General features: G+C 38.8%; 1 protein-coding gene across 6 annotated transcripts in view; it reads left to right on the forward strand.

The window, feature by feature from the left end:
- Positions 1–15870, forward strand: part of tenm2b (teneurin transmembrane protein 2b) — a 324894-nt gene that overhangs the window by 139337 nt on the left and 169687 nt on the right. For 2 of the 6 annotated variants that reach the window (XM_067423511.1, XM_067423514.1), the window contains exon 1: positions 10015–10397. The exons of 3 other annotated variants lie outside the window; for them this stretch is intronic. In XM_067423511.1, coding sequence (XP_067279612.1) covers positions 10349–10397 — 49 coding nt within the window. In that variant the 5' untranslated portion in view covers positions 10015–10348. Of the gene's footprint in view, positions 1–8915; positions 8974–10014; positions 10398–15870 lie in introns of those variants that run through there. One more of the 6 variants, XM_067423512.1, reaches the window with a different exon arrangement.

A 15870-nucleotide genomic window follows, 5' to 3' on the forward strand; every position in this document is an offset into this window, starting at 1 on the left:
CAGAAGTTTTTATTGTCTGCAATGCACTTTGCGCGAGTGTGTGTGTGTGTGTGTGTGTGTGTGTGTGTGTGTGTGTGTGTGTGTGTGTGTGTGTGTGTGTGTGTGTATGTGTGTGTGTGTGTGTGGCACAGTTATATTCACCAATCGGGCGGGCCAAGTATTGTAAAATAACATTCATATTAATAGTGGGTGGATGACAGATAAATCATTGTGTTTGTTTGATAAAGACATTTTGCGAACTCTGAGGGACGGTTCATTCTGGTTTCCGTTCCCACACGCTTCAAAACAATGCCGCACGCGTACTCATCGTGAGCCGAAGCTCATTAAATATACAAAGCTTATCCAATCAAAGCAGTGGTCGTTTACTTCCAAGTCTTCAGTGCAGCACGCCCATTAAAACCGTTTCTTGAGAGAGGCTCAAAACCATGGCAGAAAATAGCATATTACTTATTCATTATGATGTTTTTAAATTTAAAAACCATGCAAACATCACAAGTATACCTCAGACCACAGTATAAAATAAAATAAAAAATCCCTGCTTTTGTTAAAATGAGCACATATGTAATAATGTATAATAATTTATATGCTACACATTCATTTTGATGCTAAATAAATATTAAAATGGATTAAAATTGATTTCTACGCTAGTATTTTAGGTATAAACGTTGCAACTACATGTCAACAAACTCTCATTAGAGTATTATTAGATTGTCTCCTTAAAATCTACAAAATTTTTATTGTGATGGGCCTCAAAAAGACATTCTACTGACTATGAGTAACTTTGCAAGAACATGTCAACTTATTCTAGCCCCAACTCTAACTCTCCAATTATTTTCTAGTGACTGGTTAAATCTATTTTATTTAGTTGGCTAAATTGAATTTCTGTGAATTAAAGCTTACATTAATTTTCTCCCGATCTTTTATTGTTTTGTTAAATAACACTTGTGTATTTGATCCCTTTTTAACACTGCTGTAACAACAGTGTCTTCAGCCACTTGACCTTGATGTGTTTCAGAGTGATTGTGAAGAGGGGTAGAGGAAGCTGGCTGATTATGTTCACAGTTTGAGCTGTAAGCAAAAAACACACACAAAAAAATACAACCACAACGTGTCCTCTGAATAATCTTATTTGGTCAGCAGGAGCTCTTCCTGTTTACAAAACACACAGCAGTGGCACATTATGGTATAGCTGGAGTCTGCAAAAGCACGTGTGAAAGATGGACAGGCAGACAGACGGATAGAATTTATTGATCCCTGATGGGAAATTTGGATGCAAATCATCTACGTGAAGCTTAAAAGTGCATGAATAGCACACACACACACACACACACACACACACACACACACACACACACACACTCACACACACACACACACACGCACGCACACACACACTAGATCATTACTGTGAGGCACATTTGGTTGTGTTTTTTTGCGCATATTGTACACCAGAGGTGGTGTTCCTTATTGAAATGGTGTACAGTTATTAAAAGGAAAAATACCTCTTTTGGTCAATGGATTTGTTTTATATTGCACCAGATATACGACGTCAGTTATTTAGTATGTTAGATCCTGTGTCGGAAATGCTAATGAACCTGACAAATCTCAGTCAGAGCTTTCTAAAGTACAAAGTTTTTCTTACAATTTTCTGTATTTGCTCATTTCCATAATGACGTAGAAAAGTGGGTGCAAATGACATGAAGTTAATGAGACATCTGTGAGCTGATTTCCCTGTGAAATCACATATTTCACTGACTCAAACACATGCAGCTAACCACCCCCTTGTGACAGTGCGCATTCCCCCTAAAGTTGCCACTAGTTAAGGATTTAATTACACTGTGAAATCCTGCAACACATGAAAATCGTTTGCAGTGCACTGAGACGCTCTCGAAAGCTGAATTGCAGGCCCAAGTTTGCCATGGTCAGCCCGACGTTGTGTGACGGATAGCTTGTCAGAATCACCCTCCTTTTATGGGCTCACATATGGTGCATCAGTCATTTTATCATGAAGACGATACTGTAATATTAATATCAGTTAAGAGATCTGTAATAAGTGTAACTTCCTTTCGGATTTGTTCCGAGGTGTTGTGCAAGGTTTTGCAGGTGTTTAATATTTGTTACAGACATGCTGTCGCAAAGGATTAAAGCCTTGTTTAGACTTTCAGTCCAAATATCAGATTGGATTGCAATCATATTTATCAAGTGTGAAAAGAAAAAAAACCTCACATGAAATGTGATTTTTATAAATCTGTTTTGAGCTAAATTCATATGCGGTTTGGAATCCTGTGTGACCTAAATAACCTGAATGGTGGAGGACAGACAGCTTCCAGAATGACTGGATGCATGGTCGAGAATATAATCGGAAGATAATCAGGAAGATAATCAGGGTGAGGGGGCAAAATAGCTTTGACCAGTCCAGGGGCAAAATTTAAGCAGGATGGCAAGAACGTCAGGGCCTTCAAGTCCCCAATTATCTTTAGAGAAGTAATAGCCATAATAAAATTCAACTTAAGAGTCAGAAGCTTGATAGACACTGACTTCAGTGGCTCTAAAGGGGCTCCAGACAGACCCTCAAGAAAAATGACTCAGTCCTATGAAGGGACTCTCACTCCACGAAGGAAGCCGGTAACCAGAGGGTGTTTTCCCAAGGATCCCTGTCAGTCAGAGCATGGCAAGCTGAAATGGTGGCCACATAAATCCTGAGAATAGTGGACAACTTTTCTTTCCAGTTTTAGTACAGGAATTCCAGGACCTGGGACTGCATGGTGTGTACTACACCGTCCTTCAAAAACTTGCCATCTAAGGGCAAAATGTCTTCTACTGGAGGGAGCCTTAGAACTTAATTTCCTATACATCAGATGAAAGTCCAACATCTCTCAATTGGTCCCCTTAAGAAGCCAAATATAAATATTCCAAAGCTTGGGCCATGGATTAAATATCATCCCCTGCGCCTAAGACAGAAGGTCTCTCTTGATTGTAATCAACCATGTGAGCCTTCGAAAAGGGATATCAGATCTGATAACCAAACTCTGACCAGCCAACGATGCACTAACAGCGAGACCCTTGTTGACGGACCTTGACCAAGACTCCCGGGAGCAGAAGGATTGTGGAAATGCATAAAAATGCAGTCTGGGCCACGTATGCACCATGGCGTTCAGACCCAGGGGAGCTGAAGGAGTCAAAGAGAAGAAGAGGGGACATTGTGGTAAGTAGACATTGCATTGCATTTCCTGTGAAGCGAAGAGGTCCACCTCTGCTTAGTAAAATCTTTCCCAAATCAGTTTGACCACTTCAGGTGGAGTTTTCCAGTGTGTCATAGACTGTCTGGACAGTAAGTCTGCTCCCATATTCATTTACCCTGGAATGTAAATCACCCTGAGGGACAGGAACTTGTCCTGAGCACAAAGCAGAACCTGCTGTGCTAGACATTTGAGGCGCAAACACAGTCTGCTGTGGAAATTATGCAAGCAACTACTGTGGTGTTTCCACCCACCATTAGGACATGGTAGCCCCTTTAATTGCTGGCCAGAAATACAGCTGTCAATTTGAGGCAACTGATGTGCCAATGAAGATGATGACATCTCCAGATGCATCTAAGTCTTCACCACAGCCTGTGCAGAAAGCATCTGTTAGGAGTAGTAGTTTCCACGCTGCCAATTTCTCTGAAATTCTCTGGTATTAATTTGGACATTTTGTTTTGCTGAGGGTATGTTAAATGTTTTGGGCTCTGGGGCATGGCAGGAAATGACTGAACATGTAATATTTTTCTGGAGACCACTGAACCCCGAAACACCGGTGGCTGTGGAGACTAAACCTGAGGGTACGGTGAAGGAGCTTCTGCACCCCCTCGGTCCTGGGCGCACCAGCCATAATGCCATAATGACCGCTCTCAGGTTCGGCTTCCTCCTAGGTCCTTTCCAGTCCTTATGAGGCCTGGTCCTTGAGCATGGTGATCAAGTTATGTCGTAAAGATCATATTTATGAGTTTAACGCACATGAACGCCACCACAAAGTCGTAGATACCAGTACGAAGTTCTGGATTTTCTTTAAGCCCCGATCTGTATGAGTTGGGGGCGTGTCAGTGAGAAAAATGGTGGAATCAATTGATGCAACGTCAGTAGTTTAATATAATGGATATTTAGCAGTGACACTGTCAGGCTTTGTCATTTACATCAAAGTAAGCTAGCCTTGTAATATAACAAGTAGCCTAATATATAACGATGGAAATAATCAGATTTGGATTGACAGTGTGAACATAGCCAGAAAGATTTACTCTTGACATCCACTTTTTCCAAAGTTACTGTAGTACTGTTTAAACTTTGCTTTTGGTAATATTTTTATTTTAAAGAAGTCTCTCATACTCACCAATGATGCATTTATTTAATAAAATGTAAAAATTAAAAAAGCAATATTGTGAAATATTATTTCAATGTATTCATTGTCATCATCAATGTCACATGATCTATCATAAATCATTCTATTGTTCTATTATTATATTATTCTATATTATATTATATTATATTATATTATATTATATTATATTATATATTATATTATATTATATTATATTATATTATATTATATTATATTATATTATATTATATTATATTATATATTATTTCCATCATTCTATTATTCTGTTGATTTGAAACCATTATGCATTTTTTGATGATCGATTGATAAATAGAAAGAGATTTGAAATATTTTACAGCAATATAAAAGTCTTAATCAATTTAATACAGTAATGTTAAATTACTATATATATATATATATATATATATATATATATATATATATATATATATATAATTTTTTAATCTTACTCACCCCCAAATTTTGAACTGCAGTGTATTTATTATTGAAATTATCTTATTTGTCAATGGAATTGCACGTATTTCTTTTTAAATATCCTTTTCCCTCTTGGAAAATAAATAAACAAACAAACAAACTATTATGAATCCAGACCCGTTTAATTATTCACAAACCCCATTTCTTGGCAAGAATGAACCAGTAACATTTTCTTATACAGTAATATCATATGCCGTACCAATTTAAACTTTAAAAAAATGTGTTTCTTACTCAGTGAACCAGGGTCAAAGCAGTCATTCTTACTGCACTATAATCTACAAGTCTGATTATGGCTCAGCTTTATCAATTTCACAGGTAGCATTTCTCCATCTGCTACAGATCTTTTAACCCTCACAATGAAATGATAATAAGCTGTCGTCATTAATTGATGAGGGCATATAAAATGAGCTGGATATGGACAGAAAGAGACTGTGTAGGCAAAGACAGAGGACCAAAATCCTGCTGATTTTCTCCCACCAGGCTTCCTGCTAAATTGGCAATATCCAGATTAATGTCCTTTCAGCTCCAGGTTTCCACCATGATGGTCATTAAAATCTGGAAGGTGCTCATTTGGAACATAGGGGGTGACTTCATTTGAAAATGAATAAAATAATGCCTGAGCACCTGGATGCTGACATTCTCTTATATGCAGGTAGATCACCCAGCAGGCATTCTGACACCAGAATATCCTGCTCCACGAGGTGCAACGTGTCCCTAACTCCATTGATGACACTTCCGTGGGGTTGAGCCCAGCATTCGCAAACTGCAGCCATCCGTGTCCGCATGCAAATGTTTCTCTTCCTCCCCTCATATGTCAGATGCTAATTAGCAAATATCTAATTAGTGTTAGAAGATTAATCACTCTTGGGAGAGACGGCTGGGGGGTTTTGCTGATGTGATGTGACAAAGATAGTTGCAGAGCTCTTCTTGCCAAAACACAAACAAATGGAATAAACGGAATGATCCGTAGTGTCTGCTGATGTTCATGGATTCTTTAGTTAATGAGGCTAAAGGTGAGGCCAACGGACACATCACTCTGTGACGTCATCCTTTAGCTTTCTAAGCTTTCCTTTAGGGCTCTGTATATGACATTAACGCAATATTAGACAATATTTTATAATCCCAAATGAATTAAGATCCCAAGGACCGGATGCAGTGGTTCTAAACTGGTTGTCCATGACCCATAAATAAATGCTAAACAATGCTAAATGCGAATATTACATTAACATTTAGCCATTTGCTTTTAACCCAAGCGACCTACACTGCATTCAAGGTATATATTGATCAGTTCATGCATTCCCTGGGAATCGAACCCATGACCTTGTCATTGAAGCTGTCAAATTAAGCCATTGCAGATATGGACAGGTTGCGTAACATGCCCTCATTTTTGAAAACTGTGAACAAAACTACCCAACGTAAAAGAAAATACGACACAAACTACATTAGGAACGTTACATTACTTGGGTCGCTGTTTGATGTCCAATGTCAAATCTTGGTCCTGGAGCAAAACCATCTCCAGTGTGTTTTCCTTTCTTCAGCAGAACGTCACATGCATGCAGGTGAACCGCGGGTTATTCTAATCAAACCGCTCTCGCTTTTATCTACATATTGAAAGCCGCTTCTCACGTAAAAGGGAATGCGAAAACTGGACAAGAAACGAGGGAAAAGGGCATAAGTAATCCCTCCGCCATTGATAGCCTTTGTTCTTCCTCGGCTGAAAGGGAATATTTGATCAGGGCCACCTCTCTGAACCACATTCATTTCACCATCCACCTCATGAAACTGAAATGTGTGGTGTAATTAGTCATCGTCTCCCAAACCTCACTGTGATCTTTAAGAGTTGAGTTGAAAAATTGGTCTGAAATGCATTAATGTTTCTCATTTGAAGTAAGTAGACATTATGAGTTTGTTAGTAAAAGCCTGTAATTCTTGCTTTCATAAAATATTTTGGATGACTGTTGTACTGTTGCTCAGTGATATGACACCAGTCACTAATAAATTTAAACACTATCTGCCCACTCTGAATTTCACAAATATGACTTGGGCTTGAATTGAACAATTTGACTAAGTATGTAATTATGGCACTAGTTCACTCGAACTGTTGATATGTTGGAAGTAATTTGCAATACGCAAGGGCTGTCAAGTGCATGGCTAGCGGCGTTTTAGTGCAGCATAGCCAAAAGCAGCTTCTGTGTATGCGGTTTTACTGATAGCCGTTGGCTGCATTGGGATGGGATGGAAGGTGGACGTCTACATTCTGTTTTGTGCTTAATTGGAGTCGTCGACAGTTAGGAACAGCCCTGGAGGAAATCTACAAAGACATTTGGTGTATATTAATGGTGGTTGATTGGCTCTCAGCTTGGGGAGGAGTGGGAGGTTATAAGCAGTTGGCACAAACCCATCCATGCAAAATGACATTGGATTGGGCGATTCATTCAGCAGAGGCAACGGCATTTAAGATCATTTGCATATCGTAGTGAGCTAGATGAGTGACAGCCACAGGCAGACACCTGTGCAGTGATTAGCCCAAACCCATGACAGCCTGCAGAGTAAAAACAGAGATGCACGAGGGAATGAGCTGCCGCGTCTCAAGAGACGTCAGTTTTCCCTTGGTACTAGGTTCTTTTCTGTTGGAGAGTATTTTATATGTGCTTTTGCATATTTCTGAGCTCACCAATAAACATTATCTTTAGAATGAATATGACTAATATCACCATATCTGCTTTTTTCCCCTGATAAATATTCATCATCCTGAAATTCTCCCATCAATATACTGCTCTTGCATTCTGTCAAATGCAGCACAAATCCAGAAATCATTGTCCAATTCATAATTTATGTGGAATCTTCTATTGCATCTCTATATGTATTTCTCCTCCTCTTCGTGAAATTTATCTTATAAAAAAAGAGATGAATTTCTGGCCCAATTGTGTCTACTTGATCAAAGCCTCGCATACAGAAGAAGAAAAAAAAACATTCCAATGCTAAATGCATTTGTGCGGATGTTGTGGACCAAAAAGGTGCTGTATATAACATATACAAGGTCTAAGTGGAGTGAAGGAAGGATTTAAAAGTTTAAATGCAATTGTAATTATGTGTATACATTTAATTATTATTTTCTGAAAGGTTTGTGAATGTACAATTTATAAGTATCATTATGTTCTGGGGAGTCGCACCATGACATATTACAACCGGAACGAACCTTGCCATGTTTAAAAATGTCAAATCATCTAATATTGACCTTAACACAGTCATGAGTTGGCTTAACATTAGAATAAAGAGGTGAGAATGATCATTTTTATATGATAATTTTCTATCATCATGACTTTGATTTGGTGGACATTTTTTTTTCAAATATTAATCATCATGATTTCCTAAAATACTAATAGTAATAATTAATAATGATGTTATAGCTTAATTCATACAGATTTATAATTTTATTTATGCTTTTTTCTACATCATAAATATCACAATGATTTAAATTTTTAAAAAGAAAACATGCTCATAGTAGAATGTATAGTCATGTCATTGTGCAGCATTCCTTGGATTTTGAGCGTCATTTCATTGATCATTATCGCTATATAATGTGCGGTGGCCAAATATAGCTGATGAACAGCCAAATATAGATGTCCATCATCTGCTCAAATTCATACTGTACAAAGGCACCAACCTCTGTAAGTACCACCACTTGGGTCCATTGAATTATTCCACCACCATAAGTGCTCTCTCTTGGTTTGGGCATTGGACAGCTCTCATATAACCCACACGTATTTATGAACCGATCCTGCAGTCTAGTTATAGGCCATGGTAGATGTGAAGTGCTGACATTAGTTAACTCGTATCATCCAAACTTAGACCATAGGCCCAGTATTGGTAGAGCTGCTTGTTCATATGGGTGTTCATGGGCAATAGTCAGAGAGCAGCTTTATTGAATTGGCTCAGAGTCAGGATGGGATTTAGGTGAGCAAAACTGCTCATAAGTCAGCGTGAAAGGATAGGTTCTGTAGTAGGGGTTTGCCCAGCGGGAACAGGAAGCTGACCCATATGGGAGAGGATGGCGGAAGCCCAGCAGGCACAGGGCAACAATGTGGCAGCTTGAAGCTTCACAGGAGCATTGGACATCTAATGGTCAGTGATACTCTTATGATTACCACCTGAACAAGACATGATCCTTTGGATCACATTTAGTGACTGGACTTCAAAGGCTAGTATAACACGTGGTGTTGTCTCTAGACTGGTCTTATTTAGGGAGTTTCAAACTTTGTGATCCGCATACACTGAGAAAAAAGGTTTTCATTTTTTGTAAATATAATGTAAATATAATATATAAATATAATCTTAAATTATCTTAAGATTGTCTTAAAAATAATATTAAATATTTTTATAGTGTATCATGATCCCTTGTGAGGAACCAGCTCTAAAAATATAAAGGCAGCTATGTATTGCACTGTATATGTACACTGCATGTAGACATACTTGAATAATTATCTCCCACATTGTCCACAGTATTCTCTAGAAAATACTCATTTATAAAGGCTTTATAGCTAATTCAATATTAATGTTAGATGCATAAACTAAAAGAGAAAAATCTATTAAATTAATATCTTTGTTATTCCAAAGCAGTTTTAAATTAAACCCTATAAATAAAAAAATTAAAGATTAGAGATGAAAGATTTGATATGGATTTTCTAAGCTGGTTTACTCTTTTGTGTCAACTTTTTTCAATGAATTTGTTAAATTTGCCAGTAAAATAATTGCCAGTGATTCTTTTCGGAATTCACACAGCTCACTTGACATGCATTTTCTGGATTAATCATGGTGATCTTTTTTTGTAAATCGTTTAATTTTCAGGCATGCAGACAAGAAACATAAAATATAACTTATTCAAATACTACAGATAAGAAACTAGTGAAATTGTAGCCCAATTTAAAATGGTGACAATTTAGTGGCTACATTCCTGACTGGGTGTCTGCTCTCTTGTGCAAATATAATCCACGTAGCAGTTAAATAGTAGTCTAGAGATAATAATACTAGTAACAATAAATAATCGTGATATTTGACTAATCTGAGTCGAGCTATCCCTCACTCTCTCCATCATGAACATTGCCGGCCACATCCCACCCCTCCCTTACTATCTGCGCTGCCTGCAAGCATCTGCTTTATGTGGAGCGCAGAGCAGCCACAGCTCCGCTCTGTCTCTCCAGAAGTAGGCTACACTCTTTTGTTTCGGGAATTCTCTCCGCTCTGCTACCTTTTCATTCATGTGCATTGCTGAACGTTTACTTCCAAAACGAAGCAACATAACAGACACGGAGATGAATGCGAGCGGTGTGTAGAACCGTAAGAACGCTGTTGCTGTGGGGAGACGCGTAACGTTAAGCGTCTCTGTGAGCAGATTCACTGTCAGAACTGCGAACTTTTAGGATCCGTTTCTCTGCCTGTTAAAAGGATTTCTGACTCACTTCACAGCCGGTAGCGGCGGCATTAAGAAAAGCCGTGAGAGATGCACCACCCGGGCATACACAGGGCGAAAGCGCTTCACCACGACCCAGGTAAGAACAGCTGCTTCGCTCTTTCACTGACATCATCGCGTGAACGCTAGGTAAAGACAGGCGCGTGCGTTGCGCGCGAAAGTGCCACGAGTAAATCGCGCGTCCCCAGGTGAGACGACCGCGGACTTTCTCTGTCATGGATGAACTGATATATCTCTTTGTAAATATGTGGAATGTTCACTTGTATTGCTATATTTTGACACTAAAAACTAACGACCTGCCCATAATGAAACAAACTCTGTTAAGAAGCTTTTGAGCGAAATACACAAGCAGTCTCGTGCTTTATCGGAGAAAATCAAGTATCCTGCTCTAGGCTTAATTTAGTTAGTTGTTTAGTAGGCTAGCCTATGTATTGTTCTTTGTAAAGAAAATATCCAGAAATTATCAGAAAACTTAATCGTTATACTGCAAAGTTACAGGTCACTGACCAGGGATTTAGTTATTGAGACTTGTTTTATACTAGAAGTGCTTTATTAAGATGATGACAAGCAAATGCATAGGCTAATTTATTTGCATGTTGTCTCCAGCCCCTAAAATTAATAACTGAAAATAGCGTTCTCCCACTGAAAATTTGTCATCTCTAATTAATCACCCTCATGCCATTGACCCATCTTTATTCCGTGAAACACAACATGAGCATAATTTTCCTCTGTACAATGAAAGTGTATGATGATACTGTACAAATTAAACAGGGAACAATGAAGTGATCTTGTATATTCATATAAATGTTTCATTTTTGCAAAAATATAAAAAAAAAAAAAGGCCATTAAGATGAAATTTCTTTCACACTAACTTCCTGGACTTGAATTGTGTAGTACAGTGCAATTAATGTAAAAACATGTTATCAGTACAACTGCTGTAACTCATTCATTTGTACTAAATATAAATTTGATTTTATAAATTGTGTATAGAATTTTATCCTTCATAAGTACTGAAGTCGCTGTGATTGTGCATCTTTTCCATTTCTCCTGTCTTGTGACTTTTTGCAGTATCCTCTGGATTTATCCTCAGAGAGAATATTTAGGCAAAGGGGAAAAATATAAGCAGCCAAAAAAATACATAAGGCATCTGCAAAACCCAGGTGCTGGTCCAAACGTTGGCCATGTTTGCTCACCCACTATCCACTTTGTTACAGAGAGAAATGTGTTCCCTAAAAAAAAAAAACAAGAAGTAGAAATTAATTTCCTCACATGGAATACACAAACCTCTCAAAATCATAAGCAAGTCTTCTGAATTATCAGTCTGTGTGGCTGGCATACTCATGTTTTTTGTTGATGATTTGTTCCAGCTGGCTTTAAAACACACACAAAAATGCAGGAAATCTTAAATTCCATGCCGAAAACTATAACAAACTAATACCGAAACTAGAAAGATGGCTAGCCTTAAAACATTTGTTTTAATTTCATAATTCAATATGCTAACAGAGTTTTGTAAATTGAAAGCACAGTTTACCGTGGTAAAGTTTACTGCCATGCTGACGTGTAGGGGAGCGGGGATCAACCTTACATTTTTTGACTTCCTCAGTTAGTGAAAATCCACTTTGTGTTTAGAGTTTTTTCCCCCACATATTAATTACACTCATGTCTAGTAAAATTATGTGATTTTGTTTCATTAATACAGTGTATACTTTTTCCCCCTTAATTTACCCCAAAAGAATGTAAATGAAATGTGGGTGGGGAATAGGTGGGGAATGTTGTAACATGCGAGGGGCACAGTGTAACTAAAATATTTTGTCCATAAATAAAATTATTAACTCTTTCAAACAAAATAATGTTTTTTTTTAATAATTAAAAATAATCAAATTTTTGAGTTTGACAATAAATACACCACAAAAAAACTATACAGCAAAGTTAATATAATAACAACATACTATTTCTGATATAATATTTATAATATTTCTGAACATTAACTCCCAGTCTTTATTCACCTTTTTCCTCAATAGAATTCTCAATAGACTTCATAACAGTATAGAATAGAATAGTTCTAATAGAGGCAAATAGTAACACAGTATTACAACATGCCCCATCTGTGCAACTGGGATTTAAACCCGGCCCGTGTCTTCTGCTGATTAGATCAGCATTAAAAAACGATCTCAACTGTTAAATAACAGTTATAAGATTAAAATAATATCAGAATTGTCTCATTTTAAACACACACACACACACACACACACACACACACACACACACACACACACACACACACACACACACACACACACACACACACACACACACACACACACACACACACACACAAATGTCTGGTTCACTTTCTTTGTGGGGACTCTTCATAGATGTAATGTTTTTTTTTTACCATAAAAACTGTACGTTCTATCCTCCTACACTGCCCATAAACCCTAAACCTACCCATCACAGGAAACATTCTGCATTTTTACTTTTAAAAAAAAAAACTCATCCTGTATGATTTATAAGCCTTTTGTAAAGTGGGGACCGCTGGCTGGTCCCGACAATGGGGTGATCTCAGGATTCTACTATCCTTGTGGGAACATGTGGTCCCCAAAATGTAATTTAAACAAGGACACACAGACACAGACACACACACACACACACACACACAAACACACACACACACACACACACACACACACACACACACACACACACACACACACACACACACACACACACACACACACACACACACAAAACAGAGATGAAAAATTAACGTAACCAGGAAATGTACTTTTGCTATGGTTAAATAAATGCTCAGTGGTATTGTCCAAAGATAAATTTGGTGCCATTTGTTTCCCTGTATAGTATTGATATGGCAACTAGTAAATACACTAAGTTTCGTCATGCTGGCATTAAACCATGTGTGTTACAACTAACCCCGCTCACCTCTAAATGTTGACCTATGTTAACCTATGGGGTGCGCAAATCTAACAACACGCGCACATTTTTACTTTGCTTGCTGGTCTTTCTTATACTCTCAGGGATACAATCTCCATATGGTGTGTCTATACACAGCACAGATGTTCTCCGGAACTCTTCCACTCGTGAGTTCCCTCTCCGGGCAAAATCCGCGGCTCTGCCATGCTGGTTCCATGCCTACCCTAGACGCGAGCAGCATGACGCGACAAAAGAACACATTATAACCACTGATACAGTCTATACTGGATGTGGCTTGGTGTGTGACAACAAATCCCAGACAGTAAACTGATTATATATTATATGTACTGTACTCCAAGTGCTCGTGCTATTTCTGACATGAAGGACAGGATTCGCGTCCACTGTAGACAGACTCAAGCTGTTGCATCGTTGTAGAGGCTGTGCAAGGCAAACGGCTGAAACAAGGTAGTTAATTAATAGTGAAAAGGTTACATTTCTGGGTGAGCTATTCCTTTAAGACAATGAAGTAAATGATTTGAGTAGGCTGTACTTGTGCCTAATTACCATGACTAAGCAATGAAGTTCCCAAATGTGTTTTATTTATATTCTGTCTTTGTTTGATCAGTATTAGTATGAGTCATCCACATGCTGTGAACAGTAGCCAAGAAACAATATAGTTAATAATGTGTCACATTAAACCATTTTAAACTTTCATTTTGATTAATGCTGAAGAGGCGGGCAAATTAGCTTTTCACAATGTTTTATATGCTGTAATGCATCTCAAGCAACTTGCGTTATGAAGATCAGTTGCATTTTTATCTGAAATACAATCCACATTGATTATAAATGCTCACAGAGTAAAACTCAATGGCTGTGAGATGGATTCCGTCATATTTAGCTGTGATGGAGAGGCCACACATGGAGAAGATGGCTGGATAAATTGCCCAGAGGTCCAAACTGAAATTAAATGCTTTCCACCAAGACAAGTCCAGCAGATGCTCTGGTCAGCGTGTCTGTGTGTGTGTGTGTGTGTCTGTCTGTGTGTGCGTGCGTGTGCGTGCGCGTGTACACGTGTGTGGTAAAAGCGTGCTGTCTCCTGCAGAGAAAGAGATCTTTTTTCTTCATCGCTACACAAGAGCGTAGCTGTGCACTTCGGGGAGCCGGGGAGAGAACGTGAGCGAGAGCGGCATATCTCTGCTTTTACGAGCTTCTTAAAATTAGACTGGCATGAAGCAATTTTCCTCAGCTCAGGCCTCTTAGCCCACAGATGCAGGAGACGGAGAGAGAAGAGGGGGTGATTGAAAAGCCTCCTGTCCAGAATGTGTGATCAATGGCAGGCAGTTCCACCCTCCCCTTCTCTGCCTGTCTCTATCAATTCAGAGCACAGTGGGCAATCACCCCTCGACTTCACCTCCATCCACCTCTGTCTCATACAGAAAGACACTGTGGCGTTCAAAGTCCTGATCCTTCCTCATCCTCACACCCCTGCTAGAGAAGGGCATTGCTACAGCATCAGTGTTCTCCTGGTTTACAGCATGTATTCACAAAGCAACACGAGCAGCTGTGCTTTAAACACGTGGTGGGGTAAGATAAGTTTGAGGGGTAAAAAAATACAAATCCTGGATCAGTGAATCTCCGGAAAAAAGCCCCAGAAGTGGATGTTGAGCGGCAAAATGCTTGCCTGTTTTATACAGTCTCCTTAATCTCTTTTGAGCCGTCTCTGTCTAATTAGCAGTACTTTTGCATTGGTTCTTGAGCTAGAAGAACCCAATTTTAAAAAATTGAAAAATATGGAATCCATTAACCTTGCAGGCAAGGGCCACTTGCTGGCATCTCATTAGAGGCAAAGGAAATTGAGCAACACAGGAAAATCTATTATTGTTTTAATAAGCCAACATTTTGTTAATTTACAGGGTCTTAAGTGTAACTGCTATTTTTCATCAATAGCAACTTAATGGAATAGGCACACTGGGAGCAGCTTAGAGTGTTCTGGATAGCCTCAATAAACACTGCTCTGATAGAAATGCATATGCACAGCTTGTGCTGAAATGCTTCTGTTTTGAGATAATTTCTACTGTGTGGACAGACAGGACAAAGCTTCTTTTTGAGTTTCAGGTGGTGTTTGTTCAGTTCTCATTTTTGTGGGCTGTCGCAAACTGACAAAATAAAACCCCTCTGAATGCTTAAGGCCCGATATACTCACGGAGAGATTCTTTTTTTAGGGTAAAACTAAGTTTGAAGAACTGATCCTTCTGTGAGCAGCGAACATCTGAAACCACCCACACTGCTGAGAGCGGCTAGCCTGACAAGCCAGACCCACATCAAGATGTTTGGTGTGGAAACTCACCATTGGCAGGGCTCAATCCAAGGGGCGGGATAAACGGTTGTCTTTCAAACTCCCTCTGCGCACATTTGGATAGCGCTACAACCAACCAGAGCAACGTGAAGCAGAGAAAGTTGAAAGATTAAACTTTAGCCGTATCCAGTCAGCATATCTCCGAACACATCTTCCCTTCTTAAGAATGACTTTAGTGCCATTCTTTTCTCAGAGAAAAGCTTAACTCCAAGTCTTCCAGAGTCACAGCCAAAGCCGATTCGAAAGACTGCCGTTCGCCAGCTTC

The sequence above is a fragment of the Pseudorasbora parva genome, chromosome 18, assembly GCF_024679245.1.
Source record: "Pseudorasbora parva isolate DD20220531a chromosome 18, ASM2467924v1, whole genome shotgun sequence".
Taxonomy (NCBI): Eukaryota; Metazoa; Chordata; class Actinopteri; order Cypriniformes; family Gobionidae; genus Pseudorasbora; species Pseudorasbora parva.